The 21,949-nt window shown below is 43.6% G+C and overlaps 1 protein-coding gene across 1 annotated transcript in view; it reads right to left on the bottom strand.

Annotated features, from left to right (window-relative positions):
* The window catches only part of LOC115577805 (uncharacterized), a 53,113-nt gene that overhangs the window by 13,017 nt on the left and 18,147 nt on the right, over positions 1–21,949 (bottom strand). The window contains exons 5-15 of the mRNA XM_030410688.1: positions 18,406–18,975; positions 18,087–18,125; positions 17,705–17,761; positions 16,867–17,436; positions 11,053–11,118; positions 9,791–9,847; positions 9,454–9,507; positions 3,294–3,347; positions 2,270–2,326; positions 1,452–2,021; positions 1,094–1,174 (exon numbers count right to left, since the gene is read on the bottom strand). Coding sequence (XP_030266548.1) covers positions 1,094–1,174; positions 1,452–2,021; positions 2,270–2,326; positions 3,294–3,347; positions 9,454–9,507; positions 9,791–9,847; positions 11,053–11,118; positions 16,867–17,436; positions 17,705–17,761; positions 18,087–18,125; positions 18,406–18,975 — 2,175 coding nt within the window. The remainder of the gene's footprint in view (positions 1–1,093; positions 1,175–1,451; positions 2,022–2,269; positions 2,327–3,293; positions 3,348–9,453; positions 9,508–9,790; positions 9,848–11,052; positions 11,119–16,866; positions 17,437–17,704; positions 17,762–18,086; positions 18,126–18,405; positions 18,976–21,949) is intronic.

Genomic DNA, 21,949 nt, shown 5'->3' with positions numbered 1-21,949 from the left:
GCCCTAAATGGCCATGCATTCATATATTTTATTTCCTCCGTTTTCCTGTGATAACGACTTAATTTCCTCTGTTTTCCCGAGATAACGGGATCATTTTCTCGAGATCTCATGATAACGAAACTTTGTTTTCCCGAGATAACGATATAATTAATTCAAGAACTCGAGAAAACAAAACATCATTCACTGTAGCAATGTCAGAGGAGCAGGAGCATATCGATCACTGCGTTACATATCTATTCAATCAAGGCCTCACACAGGCATTATGCCTTGCTATTACAGATAATATTCACATTAATGTGCATGATATAAGAAGACGGTTAGCAAGGCTTCAGCTATATCGGCGGCGCAATCTAAGTGAGCCTGATGTAGTCATTGTAGCATCCCCAGCTGGATGATGGTCTCTACTGATGGTCCAAAGTGTTTATTACAGGAACCTTGTACACTGGAACACCTTCGGACTACAAGAGCTTGTACCCTTTATCAGCCAGGTGCTAAGTAAATCATTTTCATCACGTTAGCAAAAAACATGCAGGCACACTTCCAACACGCAGACACACACGATTCACAAGAACACCGGTGTTCTCAGTTCAGAGCGAGAAGCTTTCAAAATAAAAGTCGCGCATTTAGCGTCTAATATAATTAATGAAATAATAACCTGGCTTTAAAGAATATCAGTAAACTAAATGAAAACAAGATGTTCTTATAAACAATTATCACATTAAAGGTTATTTACAGTTGAAACACTAACTGACTGACTCATTCACACACACACACACACACACACTCTTAATTATATCGTTATCTCGGGAAAACAGAGGAAATTAACTCATTATCACAGGAAAACGGAGGAAATAAAATGTATGACTGCATGGCCGTTTAGGGCTTCCGTAAATTTCCACCACTAGGTGGTGCTATACTTGAGGAAAGTGCGTTTTGCCTTATAACTCCCATATACTTTATTGCACATTCAAAAACCTTATATCCACGCAACCAGTGAATTGTGTTGAGTCTCGTGATATAGGCAAGGCATATTTCCGTTTTTTTTCCCCGTCCCTCCTCTTGTTATTTCCTAATTTTTTCTCATTCTACTCGCCTGATTCTGAGAGGCTGTCAGACATCATGTCGTCAAACATCATCATCATCCTCCTGTGAATCATCCTCCTCATTTTCTCCACTAAAAAGAAAACAGTGAGTTAGAGAACACAGTAAATTTGGACATAATCCATGTTTCAAACAATAACACTGGATTAACAACCAGTAATGGAGTCACAGCTTCTTTAAACTGGACTTAACACATTCTGTTTATCCATCATTAACTTTAAACTTACAAATTCACCAGCAAGCTCACAAAATAAAAAAATAAAAATTTGGTTTGTGCCAACAAATAAGAAACAGATTAATTCAGATGTTAATACAGACGAGAATATTTCTGACAGTTCAGATTAACTTACTGTCACGTGTCCATATCTCAGATCTGCAGTTCAGATGTTTTCCATCGTGCTCTTTCACAACTTGACCCAAACGTGTCAACAGCTCTGCAGGTTCAAGATCCTTCTGCCACAGAAACCTGTAGTGACAGTCTCTGATCATTTCCTTTAAGGGTGGATGTTGATGATATTTTTCCATCAGACCTGGACCCTCCTCTCTGGGTGTTGACATCAGAACCAGTGAATGATCAAATGATTGATCACTGAAGAGGTTCAGGACTCTGCAGAGCTTCAGTTTGTGTTCCTCAGTGAAGTCTTCAGGCTGTAGAACCAGCAGGAACACATGAGGTCCAGGATCAGAGAGTCTCTCACAGGTTCCTATATTTCTTCTCAGTCTGTATTCAGAAATGTACGGATGCAGCAGATCTGGAGTGTTGATCAGAACTATGTGTTTCTCCTTCACCCATCCTCTGACAGTCAGACAACAGTCTGGTTCTTCCTCAGTGTTGAACACAGTTGTTCCCACAATGAAGTTCCCCACTGAACTCCTCTGAGACCAGCTGTTCCCCAGCAGAACCACCCTCAGCTCAGACACTGGAGAGAATACTGAATTAGAATAAAACTCCTCAATGAAGACTTTGTATCATATTTATAATCAATGAAGAAGTCAGAGTTTCTTTAAGGTGGACTTCTCTCATCCATTATCAACTTGAAACATGTGAATTCAGCAGTGAGCTCACAAACATTTAAATGAAACATAAGAGCTTGTATCCACCATCTACAAAACAGTGAGTGTAGATGTTAATACGAGAATGTTTCTGACTCATTTCAGATAAACTCACTGTTGGGTGGCAGGAATTCAAAGCTGCTCCAGAGCCTCACAGGTGATGCAGCTGCTCCTGATGCACACAGAAAATATAGATATTCATTAATTCCTTCATCCACATGTTGGGGTCTACTAGAGCTGTCACGATATCAGGTTTCCACTCGTGGCCAAAATAATTCACCATAACGACATTATCCTGATATATACAATATTATGAAAATAAAAAGCTGTCAGTCAAAGTCATCTTGTGGGTGTTTTGTCTGTTGTCTGTCAAATGAAGAACACTCACAATACAACTGTCTGTACAAATGTCTGTCGGCTCAGAGATGATTTTCCACAGCAGCAGTAAATCAATGAGGAGCAGCCACACAACAGGTCTGTGCCACACTAACTAACTAGCTAACAGTTCACTGTCACTGCAGCTCTGACTGCTTTTTCTTTCTCCATTTAATGGCGGGTAACAACCAGCACATCACCTCCACCTGTTACAAACTGCTTAACCATGTAGGGTGAACATGAAGGAGACATGACGTGACCTAAACGTCCATGGACGTGATGTGACGACATGAAGCAGTGAGCTAATGACTGCAGTGAGATTCAGACTCCTCAGATTAAAAAGCAGCATGAGTGGAATATTGAAATGGCTACAAAGAGTCTGACAGGTCAGACGACCTCCATGCAGAAGAGAAGTCGGAGTGAGCGGTCGAGCTGCCGACGCTGGAGCCGAGTGGCACCACTTCTATTAACAAAGTAAAGAGACGTCACCAGATGAGCTATCTCCATCTGTGATTTACTGTCAGGAGGATGTTAACCAAACAGACTCATCTGTCTCACTCAAATGCTGTGTTATGTCTGTACATTATATGTATATATATATGTACATTAATATTATTATTATCTTATTGTCACCAAATATTGTTAAATAGTCTCTACTGTCTCTGACTCTCTTTGCTGTTTTTGTGTCTTTCTTCTTTTTCTCTGATTATCTGTTCTTTTCTTCTTCTCTTGATTTTTCCTATTTTTCACCTCCTTGTACTCACCTTCTGAGAGGCTGCAAGGCCTCGTGTGGCCAAACATAATCCTGGGGTCTTCCACTAAAAAGAAAACAGTGAATTAGAGAACACAGTGAGTTTGGACTTAATCCATGTTTCACCCAATAACACTGGATTAACAACCAGTGATGGAGTCACAGCTTCTTTAAGGTGGACTGAACACATTCTGTTTATCCATCATTAACTTTAAACAGACACATTCACCAGCGAGCTCACAAAATAAAAATAAAATAAAAAGTGAGTTTGTGGCAACAACTAAGAAACAGTTTAATTCTAGATGTTAATACAGACGAGAATATTTCTGACTGAGTTCAGATTAACTCACTGACGAGTGGCAGGAATGGAATGCTGCTGATGCGCCCCACACACTGTAAAAATTGTTAAGCTCAATAAGTTATCATAACTTGTTTTTATCAATTACTTCTAATTAACATAATGAATTGTGAAATTTCAACTTAATTTAATGAGTTATTGGTATTCCAACTCAAGGTTTTAAGCCAGTTGAGTGAAATGGAAATTTCAATGTGTCAACATAACTTAACAGTCTGAGTTTTCGGTGTTAACCTGATCTCTTAGAAACTGATCATGACCGTGGTGTGACAGCAATATTAATGCGCCGTAAAAATAGTGCTTGTTGAAATTTCGTCTTGATCTGATAAGGGACTAATCATTTTGATATAATACTTTTTAGAACTTGAGCAGGCGCTCCACCCGGTTCCAGCTGCCTATTAACAGAAGAAGTGGTACACTAGCTGAGCAGATTGAGGATGGTGAAAAGAGAATTGGCAGATGACTACAGTTTGTTAGCAAGGTCAGGATCAGGTCTGGCAGCTGTACGGTGCGTCATTTGGACTAAGGGCAGTCGAAAAAACAGGCGGGAAACGGAACAATAAAATAAGGTAAGTGGTTGAATTTTTCACATAATTAATCTAACCCAATTTGTAAATTAGTTCTGAAGAAATTAATTTATGTCCGTCACATTTCTTAACACAGGATAGTCGAGCCTAAATTAATTACAGTCCTTAAGCCTTAACTTACGTTACTTTTGAAACTTTCAGTCAAAAGAAATGCACGGAGTTTTATAACATTCACCTCCTCAGAAGCACATTCATGGTGCTTGGCGAACGCGTTGTATGGTACCGATGTAACCTTACGGTTTGTAATAACGAATTAGCGGCTTCACGGCAGGCACTGAGTCAGTACGTTAATTAGTCGTGGCCCGTGTCGTGTGTGTGTATGCGTGCGCGTGCGGCGACCGTTTAGTTAGCAATTAGCCGTAGTAGCTTGAGCTGTGTTGTTTGTAACATTGCTTGAGTTAGCTTAACAGCTTCTCACGAAGCTCTGTCAGTAATTAGTTGTGGCCCGTGTGTGTATGCGTGCGCGCGTGTGTGTAGGAACACAAGCCGTTGTCTCTGCATCTTAAAGTGGTCTCATTTTGGCCATGATTACCTTTAACCCAAATCAACTCCTTTTTCCAGCATTTGGGACTGAAAGCCCCATATCCTGGCCTGGCACATTCCTCTCCTCTCCACAGAGTGGGAAGATGTTGTTTTTCTTGCAATAAACAGATCACCAGAGATCTTCTTTGTAATTTACAACGACTAAAGCACATCTGGTCTGTTCCTCTTCCTCCAAAGAAGATGAACCCCTGTTCCTCAGGTCAGACAAGGTCAAGCCCGATCGAGTTTTCTTTGGTCACACCAAAAGGAAGAAGGACTGGTTTCTAACATAGATGTGGTGATTTAAGATGTTTTACGAATATACATTTCTCTGCCTCTGGAACATTCTCCAGTGGGGGAAGGCTTAATGGGAAACCTAATCTGTGTGTTCTTCTCCTCACATGTCCAACTGTTATTTACGACCGTTGTTGTTCCTGGGTCTGACATACCAGTCCCCCCTTTCAGTCTTCTGTTCTCACCCAAAAGTCTTAAATAACAAATAAACTACATCTCAATTTCTTAAATTTAACGGATCCCGAAATAGAAAAATCTGTCATTCAACAGATCTTTCTTATGTTATTGTGAAGCCCAAATGAAGTTTATTACTCAATAAGTTGGAGGTCAACAGAAACCCCCTCCCCTTTGTCGAGGGAGGAGAGATTTGAAGATCATCATTCCTTGTGTAATACTTGTATTATTTACCAGTTAAATGTCTGATATGTTTTGTTAAAGATAGAAATACAAGGAATATGTATAAGTCCTTGGTTCTACTGTGTGTTGTATACTTTATTGTCATATGTTGTATACTTAAGTGCTTCATGTCTTAATCAGGTTATAATTCTTTTGAATGACAAATGATCATTATCATGTTGCATCTTTTCACGAAGACAAAAATTCGACTTTTAAGATGGTGAAGTTTTGGGAAGGTTAAAACATGATTTCAAAACATTAAATCCAATAGTATAGTTAGATTAACTTTTTGAGAGCCTCAACTCAGATCACAGGAGGTGTGACACTGTCAGCCGGCCTCCCCGTTCAGTCTGCTGCAGGTCATAAAACAGACACTCTCCCCTTCTCATGCACTTTACTTCCTCTCTTCTTCTCCGGACACGCTCTCCCCCTGTCCTCTTCTCCCCCTGCTTCTTCTCCCTCTTCTTTTCTCTTCACTTCTTTGTTTTTCATTTTTATTTTTATTTTTATTTTTAAAGTAATCTTTACTTTTATTTTTGCAACAAGCTCTAAGACAAGCGAATTGAATAACTACTTTAAGTACTCTACTTTTATCCAAGTCTTTAATAGAACAAATTCTTTTCTTTTTGATTTTATACTGTTAAAGTATCACCGCCTGATCCAGAAGAAGTTGAATTAGTGAAAGGATCAGAACTTGAGTACCACTATTTGAAACCACCAAGAAAAGTCTTTTTCAAGACTGTGATCATCTGATGAAGAACGTTGCAAGCCTTGCAAAGAGTCCAACGAAAGAGACTTTGTGTGCTCCCAGCCGAGACCGACTCTGCCCCCAGCGCTCCCAAGGCGGAAAACCCGCTGGGCCTTCGGACCAAGAGTCCTTCAACAGAGTACCGGCCTTCCCTCTGGCTACTGGACCGACGCGCCGTGCCGTGGTCCAACCCAGAACTCTCAAAGAGACCAAGCTTCTGTGCCTCCTGACGCCCAGACAAAACAGGCTGAACGTCTTCATGCAGCTGGATCCACACACGTGAGAATGAGTGGTGTCTAAAGTTCTGACTTCTGTCTAAAGTTCTGACTTCTGTCAAAGTTCTAACTTCTATCTTATGAACTTAAAAGAATTAAGATTAGGGTCTCGTTAGTATTAAAAGATTACTCCCGTAATATTTAATATATAAAAACATGACCCTTTAACTTTACCATCTGCCGACAGTCACACGACTTTATTACTTTCCTAATTGCAGTCTTTACATTTTCTGTTATCTGTTGTTCGTCTAAAATTGTCATGTCTTTTATTTTACCCAAATTATTTAGTCAATAAACATATAATCGTTTGTCTTTGTCTGGAACTTAATTTTAATGTGGAAAACCGATGGATACGTGCAAAGAATTCACTACTTCAGAATATTGAGACTGAATATTGATTGATATTGAATAAATTGATTTTGAATGGACTCTAACTGTCCAAGCCAACTTGTACAGTTAGGTGTTTGGAATAATGTCCTCCGGATTATTCCAATAACTAAACACGGAGGTGGTGCCCCCTTTAACGAGTGTAATATTAATTGCTAGTGATTAATAATCATATATATATCAAAGTAGTGTGTGAGCAGTGTCTCCTACATCATATATTTATGGTGCTGCCCATGTCAGGACCGCACACCATAGTATCCTACACGTGCGACGTCCGTTTAGTTAGCAATTAGCCGTAGCTTTAGCTGTGTTTGTAACATTGCTTGAGTTAGCATAATGGCTTCGCACGAAGCTCTGTCAGTAATTAGTCGTGGCCTGTGTCGTGTGCATGCGGCGTCCATTTGGTTAGCAATTAGCCGTAGCTTAAACTGTGTTGTGTGTAACATTGCTTGAGTTATTTTAACTGCTTCGCACGAAGCTCTGTCAGTAGTTAGTCGTGGCCCGTGGTGTGTGTGTGTGTGTGCGGCGTCCATTTGGTTAGCAATTAGCCGTAGCCTAAGCTGTGTTTGTAACATTACTTGAGTTAAATTAACGGCTTCGCACGAGGCTCTGTGTGCACGCGCATCGTCTGTTTTATCAGCAGTTGGTCGTGGCTCATGCTGTGTTGCTACAGGGCTGCTCCAGGAAAAAATGACTTTACTTAACACTATCTGTTGAACTACTTTATTTTGTTTATTTTAACATTAAGCAACATTATCCGTGTGACGTTAGACTGTGTATTCAGCTTGACATCATCATGCCGACTCAAGACATCGAGAGGAAGCCCAGCTGACACAGGACGTTGTATTAACGTTGGTCCTTGGTTGGATATGGGTTGCAACGTTAACCAACTAAAAGTTAACGTTGAGATAACGTCTAAAGCTGACGTCATTTCAACATAAAATAAATAAATAAGTTATGTTGGCAAGCAATCAACATCCAACGTCTAGTCAACCTCACCATTTTACATAAAATATATGTAGAATTCTGACATTCAGTTGTAGGTCTTTTGACCAAAGCCCAACGTTTTTCCAACGTTATATTTACAACATACAAACAACGTTAAAATCTAACTCCAAGCTGACGTTGTTATTTAGTTCGATTTAAGTTATGTGGGCAAGAAACCAACCAACGTCTAGTCAACCTAACGGCTATGTAGAATTCAGACAGTGGGCTAAATTTACCTTAATTTTTCTTCAAGAGTTGTTGATTAAATTAAAAATTGCTCTTTGCTTTTATGTCACTGCCACACAAACCATCCATACAATCTCTCATAGAATTTTTTAAAACAGTGATATAAGAAGCTTTATTGTCATTGCAATAAGTGGCTACAACAAAAACATTTTTGGGAACACCTCTTGTATTGTAGCAGTTACAATGGTCATAAAATAGCCTACATTAAAAGGTAATAGCCTATAAATTAGCAGAAAGACTATATGTAGTTTAGAATAAGTATTACAGACTGTAATAGTCTGTACCAGGAGTGCAAGTAGGCTACACAAGATAGGGTGGAAATGACTGTAATACTGTGTGACAGTTATATTTCTTAATAAAACAAAACAAAACAAAAGAAAAACCATGTTGATGACTGTCTCACATAATGAATTTTGATCATTTTACAGATACTTATTCCAGGAACATTTTTCAAATATATCATATTTCTGAACATTTTCATTGATGTTTAAAAAATACTCATCAGTGATTGTTGGTGTCCACTAGAGCTGTCACAATATCAGGTTTTCGTTCGTGGCCAAAATAATTCCCTGTAACTATATTAAACATTATATATATAAAGATTGTTAAAATAAATAATCTTGTCCTGTGTGTTTTGTCTGTACAAATGTCTGTCGGCTCAGACATGATTTTCCACAGCAGCAGTAAATCAATGAGGAGCAGCCACACAACAGGTCTGTGCCACATTAACTAACTAGCTAACAGTTAACTGTCACTGCAGCTCTGACTGCTTTTTCTTTCTCCATTTAATGGCGGGTCACAACCAGCACATCACCTCCACCTGTTACAAACTGCATAACCATGTAGGGTGAACGTGAAGGAGACATGACGTGACCTAAACGTCCATGGACGTGATGTGACGACATGAAGTAGTGAGCTACTGACTGCAGTGAGATTCAGACTCCTCAGATGAAGAAGCAGCATGAGTGGAATATTGAAATGGCTACAAAGAGTCTGACAGGTCAGACGACCTCCATGCAGAAGAGAAGTGGGAGTGAGCGGTCGAGCCGCCAACGCTGGAGCCGAGTGGCACCACTTCTATTAAGAAAGTAAAGAGACGTCACCAGGTGAGCTGTCTCCATCTGTGATTTACTGTCAGGAGGATGTTAACCAAACAGTCTCATCTGTCTCACTCAAATGCTGTGTTATGTCTGTACATTATATGTATATATATGTACATTAATATTATTATTATCTTATTGTCACCAAATATTGTTAAATAGCCTCTACTGTCTCTGACTCTCTTTGCTGTTTTTGTCTCTTTCTTCTTCTTCTCTGATTGTCTGTTCTTTTCTACTTCTCTTGATTTTTCCTATTTTTCACCTCCTTCTACTCACCTTCTGAGAGGCTGCAAGGCCACATGTCCTCAAACATCATCATTTGGTCTTCCACTAAAAAGAAAACAGTGAATTAGAGAACACAGTGAGTTTGGACTTAATCCATGTTTCACACAATAACACTGGATTAACAACCAGTGATGGAGTCACAGCTTCTTTAAGGTGGATTTAACACATTCTGTTTATCCATCATTAACTTTAAACTTACAAATTCACCAGCGAGCTCACAAGATAAAAATTAAATAAAAAGTGAGTTTGTGGCAACAACTAAGAAACAGTTTAATTCCAGATGTTAGTACAGACGAGAATATTTCTGACTGAGTTCAGATTAACTCACTGACGAGTGGCAGGAATGGAATGCTGCTGATCCACCTCACAGGTGATTCATCTTCTTCTGATGGACACAGAAAATATAGATATTGATTAATTCTTTCATCCATGTAATCTGTAATAAACCTGCTCATCAGTGATTGTTGGTGTCCACTAGAGCTGTCACAGTATCAGGTTTTCGTTCGAGGCCAAAATAATTCCCTGTAACTATATTAAACATTATATATATAAAGATTGTTAAAATAAATAATCTTGTCCTGTGTGTTTTGTCTGTACAAATGTCCGTCGGCTCAGAGATGATTTCCACAGCAGCAGTAAATTAATGAGGAGCAGCCACACAACAGGTCTGTGCCACATTAACTAACTGCACAGGTCCTTCACTCAACTAAATACAGAGAAACGCCCCACAAAGCAACGTTACAAGACCGAACAAAAGTAACGTAGTAACTGTAACTGTCTTTGGCAACTTATATGAGGAAAACAAATACCACAGCTTTACGTGGAGAAGTGTCTGTCCTCCCGCCTGTCCTGCTGACTCTTCCTCACATTTCTGCTCAAAACTGCGACCGTCAGCCCTCCAGACCGAGACTTCAGGGAACTTTCCCCCAGAAAACAGCCTCCATCCCCGCGAGTGAGAGAGACAGACAGCATCCTGTTTACTGATGGTGATCATGTATAATTATGTAATTTAGCGCAAAAAACTTAACTCCGTCACTTTCCAGGATGTTTGGTGGGTCAGGATCTCAATGACTACACATTATAACAGCATCCATATGATTATAAACTGTCCGCAGGTTTAGATTAACAGGGGAACACCTGGGGAACACCTGGGGAGACATCAACGTCATTAACATGACGTGTACCGTCACACCTCTTTAAGAGTCGCAGCGCCGGCTTTCTGTGTGAATTACACATGTGAAGGGGAGATGCTTCGCTCTGTGTGAATCACCATCGGCGGAGAATTGGCGAACCACCGCTCCGGAGATAATGCGGAGAGGCTGTTTAAAAAGGGCTACTGTTTTACTGTCAGGAGGATGTTTACCAAACGGACTCATCTGTCTCATTCAAATGCTGTATTATGTCTGTACATTATATGTGTATATATGTACATTATTATTATTGTTATTTTATTGTCATTAAATATTGTTAAATAGCCTCTACTGTCTCTGACTGTCTTTGCTGGTTTTGTCTCTTTCTTCTTCTTCTCTGATTATCTGTTCTTTTCTTCTTCTCTTGTTTTTGTCCTATTTTTTACCTCCTTCTACTCACCTGATTCTGAGGGGATGTGAGGCCTCATCATGTCGTCCAACATCATCCTCATGAAGTCGTATTCCACTAAAAAGAAAAAAGTGAATTAGAGAACACAGTAAATTTGGACTTAACCCATATTTCACACGATAACTGTCACACCGCGGTGAGGGTTGTCTCTTTCTGGGTTTTTTGTCTCGTGACCTCCTGTTTTATTTTGGAAAGTAACTCTCCTCTCCTTTCAGGTCACTTGCCCTTCCTCACATGTCACCGGTCTGATTGTCTCCCCTGATTCCTGATCGTGTCCATTTGTTCCCCATTACCCTCATGTGTTTTATAGTCTGCGTCTCCTTTTGTCTTGTGCCTTGTCTCGTCCAAGCCTTGCCTCCCTTGTTGGTAATTCTGTATTCTTTTGCCTCTTAACAAGTGATTTTTTGTTTGATAATTTTATAGCTCATCAGCTTTGTTACTGAGTTTAAGTTCATAGCCGTTTTTTGCCTCCATTGGAGTGATCTTTTGTTTGTAATTTTCACAGCTCAGCCTGGTAGTGTAGTTTAGGTCATAGCCGTTTTGTTTGCCTCCGGTGGAGGGATTTTCTGTTATTACTTTTTGCCCTCATTTTGAGGTTCCCTCCTTTCAGAGCAGTTTTGTTTTTTAGGAGTTTTGTTCTGTTACTTCCACGTTTGGATCGTGTGTTTTGTTGTTCTTTATTAGCCTGCCTTGTTTTTCTAGATTAAATAGGTAATTTTCTACAGCCTGTTCATTTGTCACTCTGTCTAAGAGCTCCAAGAATTTTCAGAATAAAAGCCTGCCTTAACTGTTCCCACTCTGAATCTGAGTCATTTTTCTAGTCCAGGCCTGACAGTACACTCTGGCCGGTATGGACCAAGCAGAGGCGGGACAGATGGCGGTGGTCCTGCGAGCCAAGAGGCCCATCTAACCCGTCAGGAAGAGTTCCAGGTGGCGATGGCGTCTCACCTGGGCCACCTCTCATCCCAGATTCAGGGCCTGCTCGACCAGCTCGCACAGCCAATCACAGCAGCCCCGCCTCTGGTGGCCACTGCCGCACCGGCTCCGACCATGCCGATCGTCGGGATTGGAAGTAAATTGGCCCCACCAGTGCAATTCTCTGGGGAACTGGGATTATGTAGGACTTTACTCATTGATTGTTCAATTCATTTTGAATTAACCCCACATGCTTTCTGCACTGACCAGTCCAAGATAGCGTTCATGATCTCCCACCTGACCGGAAGAGCGAAAGCCTGGGCCTCAGCGGAATGGGCTCGGGGCTCACCACTCTGCAGCTTTCTCACAGACTTCCAGGCAGCATTAATGAGGACTTTTGACCCAGTCACGACCGACCGGGAAAAGGCGCAGGAGCTAAGCGGACTGAGACAAGGCAGCGGCTCTGTCTGCGACTACGCCATCTGCTTCCACACCCTGGTGGCGGAGAGTGGGTGGAATTCCACCACCCTCTACGACGTGTTCCTGAAGGGGCTGGCCTATTCAAGACCTCCTCATCCCCTTGGATCTACCCCCAGACTTAGACTCCCTCATTGTGCTCGCCATTCGAACAGACAACAGGATCAGTCAGCTCCGACAGCAACGGAGCAGAAGATCCGCACGACTGAGAGAACCCCGTGCTCATAAACACCGGGCTGGCTGACTCCCCGCCGGAGCAGCGCCGTCACCTCCCTACGGAGGGAGAGGGGGAGCCCATGCAGTTGGGTAGAGCTCGGCTGACGCAGCAGGAACGACACAGGCGACAGCTGGAAGGCCAGCGCTTTTACTGTGGAGAGACTGGTCATCTCGTCGCCACCTGTCCAGCCAAGAAGTCAATCAAGGCCCCCCTGACGCACCCTCACAACGGTAAAGGTAACACACCTCACCGCCACAGAGCTGGAGGCTCTCATAGACTCAGGGGCTGATGAAAGTTTGATGGACTGGGGCTTAGCAGAGGAGTTGGGCCTCGAAACAGAACTTTTAGTTAAACCTATCAAGGCCAAATCATTAAATGTAAAGGAACTATTCTCCATCACACACATCAGTGAACCCCTCCAATTGCACATAAATGAGCATAGGGAGCACTTATTCATTCAAGTCATCATCTCATGCTCTCTTTTTGGGACAGCCATGGCTGTTTCGCTACAATCCCCATGTCAATTGGAGAACGGAAGAAATCATGGGGTGGGGGACAGACTGTGTGGGAGTCTGTTTTACCATGCCAACCCAGGGGGAGGATGAGGCAGGGATTAACCTCGTTTCTACCAATTTCGCCACAGACTCCGAGTATGCGGACCTGAGCTCAGTGCCCCCCTGCTACCACCACCTCCGTGAGGTTTTCAACAAGACCAAGGCCATGTCCCTCCCTCCACATCATCCATACGACTGCACCATCGAACTGATACCAGGCTCCACCATTCCCAAGGGCCGCCTGTACTCGGCTGCTGGTCCGGAGAGGGAGGCCATGAAGGAGTACATCACAACCTCATTGAAAGCGGGATTAATCCGCCCCTCATCATCACCTGCAGGCACTGAGTTCTTCTTCGTGGGCAAGAAGGACGGGTCCTGCAAGACCCTGCATAGACTATAGCCCGCTGAATGACATTACAATAAAGAACAGTTACCCACTTCCTCTCATGTCTTCTGTGTTCGACCAGCTCCAGCAGGCCAAAGTGTTTACAAAGCTAGACCTCTGCAACGCTTACCACTTGATCCGCATAAAAGAGGAGGGCGAGTGGAAGAGCGGGTTTAATACTCCAAGTGGCCACTATGAGTACCTGGTCATGCCTTTTGGGCTTACAAACGGTCCTGCTGTGTTTCAAGCCATGATAAACAATGTACTAAGAAACTTTCTTGACCATTTTGTTTATGTTTATCTCGATGACATTCTCATTTATTCCCCTGAACTTGACACACACTGAGACCATGTGACCAGAGTTTTGAAAAGACTGTTGGAGAACCAACTCTATGTTAAAGCTGAAAAGAGTGCCTTCCATGCCGACACTGTCTCCTTCCTGAGCTTCATCGTAGCCCCTGGAAGAGTGCAGATGGACCCAGCTAAAATTAGCGTTGTGGCTGAGTGGCCCACACCTGATAGCTGCAAGAAGGTTCAGCAATTCCTAGGGTTCGGTAACTTTTACAGGCGGTTCATCAGAGGCTTTAGCGCAATAGCTGCTCCCCTCCATGCTCTTACCTCCTCCCAGGTACAGTTCCACTGGTCGCCAGCAGCGGAGACTGCCTTCTGGACCCTCAAGCGTCACTTCACCTCGGCCCCCATCCTCACTATGCCGGACCCACAGCGTCAGTTCGTGGTCGAGGTAGACGCCTCCAAAGAAGGGGTCGAGGTGGTTCCCTCTTAACGCTTGGAGCAGGATGGCAAGATGCACCCCTGCGCTTTCTTGTCACAGCGGCTGTCCAAAGCGGAACAGAGCTTTGAAGTCGGCAACCGGGAGCTGTTGGCGGTCAAGGTCGCCCTAGAGGAGAGGAGACACCGGCTAGAGGGGGCTAACCATCCGTTCATCATCGGGACTGATCATAAGAACCTCGAATACATTCGAAAAGCTAAAAGACTTAACTCTCGCCAGGCCAGGTGGGCGCTCTTCTTTAACCGGTTCTCCATTTCTCTCTCTTACAGGCCAGGGTCCCAGAACGTCAAACCAGACGCTCTGTTCCGACTCTTCAACCCCGAGCCTGTTGCCAAGGAACCAGAAACTATCCTCCTACTAACCTGTGTGGTTGGAGCAGTGACTTGGCAGATAGAAAAAGAGGTTAAGCAGGCTAACAGGAGGGCCCGGCCACCTAGTGGGTGCCCAGAGAATCGGTTGTTTGTCCCGGTTGAGTTGCGCCCACAGGTGATCCACTGGGCCCATACCGCGCTGCTTTCTTGCCAGCCGGGAGTTCGGAGGACAATGGTCGCCATCTCCTGGCGGTTCTGGTGGCCATCTATGGAGCCATAGGTCCGGGAGTACTTAAAGGCATGTTTGGTCTGTGCCCGAAACAAGACGTCCTCCCGTTCCCGCATGGGTCTCCTCCAGACCGTGATCCGACATCTCCATAGACTTCGTCATGGGGCTCCCGGTATCTCAAGGTAACACCACTGTCCTCACAGTGGTGGACAGATTTCCCAAGATGGCTAAATTCATTGCTCTGCCGAAGCTGCCCTCTGCCAAGGAAACGGCGGAGGTCTTGATGAACAGCGTTTTCAGAGTCCAAGGGTTTCCCAAGGACATCATCTCTGACCGGGGGCCCCAGTTCATGTCCCGGTTCTGGAGGGAGTTCTGCCGGATCATCAGAGCTACAGCCAGCCTGACCTCGGGGTATCACCCAGAGGCCAACGGCCAGACCGAACGCCTCAATCAGCAACTGAGAGTGTGGCTCTCTGCCAAGGACCTACATCTCTGAGTCCCCTCCAAGAACTGGCGCCACAGTTCGTGGGTCCCTTTCCCATCACCAGGGTCATCGGCCCCGCAGCAGTAAGGTTTCGTCTGCCCTGGTCCCTCCGCGTACACCCGACCTTCCATGTAAGCCAGGTTAAACCAGCCAAGGAGAGTCCAATGGTTCCAGCTACCTGAAGTGATATGGCAGTGTATAAGGTCCCAGTGTATAAGGTCAAGCAGTTGCTGGCAGTACGTAACCGGGGCCGGGGCAGACCTACCTGGTACCTGGGGGACTGGGAAGGTTACGGACCCGAAGAGAGGCAATAGGTCTCCTCACGCCACATTGTAGACCCTAGCCTCATAAAGGTCTTCTACAGGGACCACCCTGAACAGCCTGGGCCGTCAAGAGGCGGACACACCGCAGTGAGGGTTGTCTCGTTCTGGGTTTTTTGTCTCGTGACTTCCTGTTTTATTTTGAAAAGTAACTCTCCTCTCGTTTCAGGACACTTGCCCTTCCTAATGTGTCACCGGTCTGATTGTCTCCCCTGATTCCTGATCGTGTCCACCTGTTCCCCATTACTCTCATGTGTTTTATAGTCTGCGTCTCCCTTTGTCTTGTGCCAGAGTGTCGTTCTATCGTGCACCCCAGCCTTTCGCCATAGTCCTTGTCTTGTCCAAGCCTTGCTTCCCTTGTTGGTTATTTTGTATTCTTTTGCTTCTTAACGAGTGATGTTTTGTTTGATAAGTTTATAGATCAGCTTTGTTCCTCAGTTTATGTTTAAAGACGTTTTTTCCTCCGTTGGAGTGATCTTTTGTTTGTAATTTTCACAGCTCAGCCTGGTAGTGTAGTTTTGTTTATAGCTGTTTGCTTTCCTCCGTTGGAGTGATTTTTGGTTGGAAATTTTCATAGCTCAGTCTTGCAGTGTAGTTTAGGTCATAGCCGTTTTGTTTGCCTCCGGTGGAGTGATTTTCTGTTGTTACTTTTTGCCCTCATTTGAGGTTCACTCCTTTCGGAGCAGTTTTGTTTTTTAGGAGTTTTGTTTTCTTACCTCTGCATTTGGAGTGTGTGTGTTTCTTGTTCTTTATTAGCCTGCCTTGTTTTTCTATATTAGATAGGTAATTTTCTACAGCCTGTTCATTTGTCACTCAGTCTAAGAGCTCCAAGAATTTTTAGAACAAAAGCCTGCCTTAACTGTTCCCACTTTGCATCTGAGTCCTCTTTCTAGTCCAGGCCTGACAATAACACTGGATTAATAACCAGTAATGGAGTCACAGCTTCTTTAAATTGGATTTAACACATTCTGTTTATCCATCATTAAGTTTAAACTTACAAATTCACCAGCGAGCTCACACACTGAAAAATAAATAAAAAGTGAGTTTGTCCCAACAAATAACAGTTTAATTCTAGATGCTAATACAGACGAGAATATTTCTGACTCTGTTCAGATAAACTTACTGTGAGGTGTGCATCTGTCAGATCTGCAGTTCAGATGTTTTCCATCGTGCTCTTTCACAACTTGACCCAAGCGTGTCAACAGCTCTGGAGGTTCAAGATCCTTCTGCCACAGAAACCTGTAGTGACAGTCTCTGATCATTTCCTTTAAGGGTGGATGTTGATGATATTCTTCCATCAGACCTGGACTCTCCTCTCTGGGTGTTGACATCAGCACCAGTGAATGATCAAATGATCGATCGCTGAAGAGGTTCAGGACTCTGCAGAGCTTCAGTTTGTGTTCCTCAGTGAAGTCTTCAGGCTGTAGAACCAGCAGGATCACATGAGGTCCAGGATCAGAGAGTCTCTCACAGGTTTCTACATTTCTTCTCAGTCTGTATTCAGACATGTTGGGATGCAGCAGATCTGGGGTGTTGATCAGAACTATGTATTTCTCCTTTACCCATCCTCTGACTCTCAGACAGCAGTCTGGTTCTTCCTCAGTGTTGAACTTGTTCCCTCCCAGTATGAAGTTCCCCACTGAACTCCTCTGAGACCAGCTGTTCCCCAGCAGAACCACCCTCAGCTCAGACACTGAAGAAAATATTGAATTAGAAAAACCTCCTCAGTGAAGACTTTGTATTAAATTCATAATCGATAAGGAAGTCAAAGTTTCTTTAAGATGGAATTTCTTTAAGTTGAAGAAATCATCAAACCATCATCAACTTAAAACATGTGAATTCACCAGTGAGCTCACAAATATTTAAATATAACATGAGAGTTTGTATCCACCATCTACAAACAGTGAGTGTAGATGTTAATAAAGACAAGAATGTTTCTGACTCAGTTCAGATTAACTCACTGTTGGGTGGCAGGAATTCAAAGCTGCTGCTGAGCTTCACAGGTGATGCAGCTGCTCCTGATGCACACAAAAAATATAGATTTAAATGTAACATTTATATGAAAATTATTATTTAGATTTAGATTTAATATTTAACATATAGATTTTTTTTATTGAGATTTAACATTGACATTATATTTTTAGGGTTAGGGTTGGAGAAGTAAATATCACAAAGTTCACAAATATTGCTGTAAATCTGGTCAAAAGTAACATCGACAAATTCACATATGTTTTTTAAACATGGTTTGCTGCTAAATGTGGCAATCTTACAATCATTGCCCCATAATTGTCGGTTCTTTTCTTCTTCTCTTGTTACTTCCCATTTTTTCCTCCTTTTACTCACGTGCTTCTGGGGCCCTCACACAGATGTTTGACTCCGCCACTAAAAAGAAAAAAACAGTGAATTAGGGAACACAGTACATTTGGACTTAATCCATGTTTCACATAATAACACTGGATTAACAACCAGTAAAGGAGTCACAGCTTCTTTAAGGTGGATTTAACACATTCTGTTTATCCATCATTAACTTTAAACTTACAAATTCACCAGCGAGCTCACAAAATAAAAATTAAATAAAAAGTGAGTTTGTGCCAAAAAAGAAGATACAGTTTAATTCTAGATTTTAATACAGACGAGAATCTTTCAGTTCAGATAAACTTACTGCGAAGTGTCCAGCTGTCAGATCTGCAGTTCAGATGTTTTCCATTGTGCTCTTTTACAAGTTGACCCAAACGTGTCAACAGCTCTGCAGGCTCAAGATCATTCTGCCACAGAAACTTGTAGTGACAGTCTCTGATCATTTCCTTTAAGGGTGGATGTTGATGATATTTGTCCATCAGACCTGGACCCTCCTCTCTGGGTGTTGATATCAGAACCAGCGAATGATCAAATGATTGATCACTGAAGAGGTTCAGGACTCTGCAGAGCTTCAGTTTGTGTTCCGTAGTGAAGTCTTCAGGCTGTAGAACCAGCAGGAACACATGAGGTCCAGGATCAAAGAGTCTCTCACAGGTTTCTACATTTCTTCTCAGTTTGTATTCAGGCATGTTAGGATGCAGCAGATCTGGGATGTTGATCAGAACTATGTGTTTCTCCTTCACCCCTCCTCTGACTGTCAGACAGCAGTCTGGTTCTTCCTCAGTGTTGAACTTTGTCTCTCCCAGAATGAAGTTCCCCACTGAACTCCTCTGAGACCAGCTGTTCCCCAGCAGAACCACCCTCAGCTCAGACACTGGAGAGAATACTGAATTAGAAAAACCTCCTCAGTGAAGACTTTGTATTAAATTCATAATCGATGACGAAGTCACAGTTTCTTTAAGATGGACTTCTCTCATCCATTATCAACTTGAAACATATGAATTCAGCAGTGAGCTCACAAATACTTAAATGAAACATGAGAGTTTGTATCCACCACCTACAAAACAGTGAGTGTAGATGTTAATACAGATGAGAATGTTTCTGACTTAGTTTAGATTAACTCACTGTTGGGTGGCAGAAATTCAAAGCTGCTGCTGAGCCTCAGATACGACGCTCCTGCATGAACACAGAAAATGTAGATATTGATTAATTCCTTCATCCACATGTAATCTGTAATAAACCTGCTCATCAGTGATTGTTGGTGTCCACTAGAGCTGTCACAAAAAAAGTAAATCTTAAGTGACAGTGAACTGTTAGCTAGTTAGCTAGTTGGGCTGCATATAAACAAAGGAAAGAGCAAACTGGAACCATCACAGGTCACTCAGTTCCTGGGTATGACTCTGGACTTCAGTACGGCATCAACTTCCCTGACCACATAGCAGAAAGGGGCTGTGTCTCTGTCTGATGGGCCTGATGGCAGCCACTGTCCAGATAGTCCCACTCTGCCTTTTGCACATGCAAAAGGCAGTCATTTTCCTACTACAATTTTAGCACTTTTTTACTTGGTGTTATTTATTCATCTTTTCAATGCACCATGTTTTTTTTTTTGTTTTTTTTTGCACTCTGGCACTTTGTATGATACTGATGTGCATATCTATTGTATGTGATTGTGTGTAACTGTATGTTCTGTGTTACTTGTGGCTGCAGCATGGGCAAATGGCCCAGAACGAATTTCCCATACTGTGGGAAAATAAAGTTCATCTTGAATCTTGAATCTTGAACCGGTGCAGCAATATCTGCTGAGCCTTGGTCTGAGCCCCCAGACCCCCCCTTCGATCAGAATTTGGGTGACACGGAGACTTTGCGTGGCAGTCCGCTGGTGGAGGAGCCCACAGAACTTGAGGAGGGGCAACAGACTGGGCCCTGTGATGCATCGGCAACTCCTAGCAAGAGATGCCGCACAGGTAGGTTGGGGAGCTGTGCATGCAGGCCTAGGTGTCCCGGGTGCCTGGACCGGCAAACAGTTGAACCAACATATCAATGCTCTCGAGCTCGGGGCAATTCACCTTGCACTTCTACAATTCCTCCCACACCTGCAGGGCCGCCATGTACTAGCACAGCACAGCACAATGGCAGCAGCCTATGTCAGCAGGGTGGACTCGGCTCTCCCCACTTAGGGCAGCTGGCCCACGAATTATGGACATGGGCATACCCACGGTTCCTCTCGAGAGCTACCTACCTGCTGTGCCTTCTAAACACTGGGGTGGACTTATTGCATAGGGAAGGCCCTCAGCCAAGAGAGTGGAGGCTCCATCCAGAGGTTGTTGCGCACATCTGGCACCGCTTTAAGATGGCAGTAGCCGATTTGTTTGCCTCCAGGGGGATGGCCCATTGCCTCCAGGGGGGATGGCCCATTGTTCAAATGTTATTCTCCCTGGGGAGGGACAACCCACCACTAGGGATGGATGCTCTGGCTCACCAGTGGCCTCAAGGCCCGCTGTATGCCTTTCCCGCATTCAGCCTTCTCCACCCCCTCTTATGGAGGATCCGGCTTGAGAATGCGGCGGTGATCCTGGTGGCTCCAAATTGGCTCCACATACCATGGGCCTCAGGGATCACACCACCTCTAAACGGAACTCCTTGGGAGCTCCCCATTCGAAGAGACCTGCTGTTGCAGGCACGAGGCGCCTTGTTTCACCCCTTCCCACAGGGCCTGAGACTGTGGGCATGGCCCCTGAAAGGGCCATAGGCTTGCCAGATCCAGTCATCCAAACACTGGAGTTGGCAAGGGAACCTTCGAGCTGGGCGGCATACGCCTTCCGTTGGTGCAAGTTCATCTCTTGGTGCGAAGTCCATCAAATGGACCCCCTCGTTTCCACATCACAGATTATTCTGCAGTTCTTGCAAGAGCAGCTGGACCAGGGGAGATCCGCCGCCACCCTCAGAGGCATGGTAGCAGCAATTAAGGCTTCACGAGTAGGGAACCCTAGCCTGTCGGGACACTGCTGTGCCCTCATGTCACAATTCTTGAAGGGTACCCAGTGACAAATGGTGTGAATTAAGTCACAAATGGCGCCCCCATGGGACTTGGAAAGAGTCCTGGGGCACTCCAGCATTATCCATTCGAACCAATCGAGGCAGTCGAGCTGAAGTGGCTATCACTAAAGACCGCTCTACTTCTAGCAGTCTGCTCAGCAAGGAGAATTTTTGAGCTTCATGCCTTTTCTGTCCACCAGGATTGCTGTAAGCTGCTTCCAGGGAATGCTGGAGTTATTCTGCGGCCTAACCCTGCCTTCCTTCCAAAAGTACTCTCTGACGCCAACCTGTACCAAACCGTCGAGCTCCGGTGTATCTTAAAGAGTCTCCACATTACACGACCCAGTAGGCCACTTCCCCATACATATGGAATATGCAATGGGTGGAGAGATAGTCTCTTCACTCAGAGAACAAAGGTTACAACCGTAACTGATCATTCTTTTCTTCCTCTCTTGTTACTTCCTATTTTTTCCTCCTTTTACTCACGTGCTACTGGGACGCTCTCACAGATCTTTGACTCCGCCACTAAAAAGAAAAAAACAGTGAATTAGGGATCACAGTAAATTTGGATTTAATCCATGTTTAATAGAATAACACAGAATGGATACTTTTTGACTGACATGATGGCCGCGCGCCGGAGATGCAGCGGCTAACAAGAGTAGATCAAAAACCTGCTATTTAGTAAACTCGGTGTACACAAACAATGTTCTCAATGCTCGTGCTCATGTGTAGAGACCCTGGTGATGCTACAAGCAAAGTTTAATGTTGTGTCGAGCCTTCTTAGTGTTCTAAAAATAGACATTTTTGATGCT

Source organism: Sparus aurata, unplaced genomic scaffold, assembly GCF_900880675.1.
Source record: "Sparus aurata unplaced genomic scaffold, fSpaAur1.1, whole genome shotgun sequence".
Taxonomy (NCBI): domain Eukaryota; kingdom Metazoa; phylum Chordata; class Actinopteri; order Spariformes; family Sparidae; genus Sparus; species Sparus aurata.
Note: the sequence above shows the minus strand (reverse complement) of the source record. Positions and strands in the feature narration are given on the sequence as shown.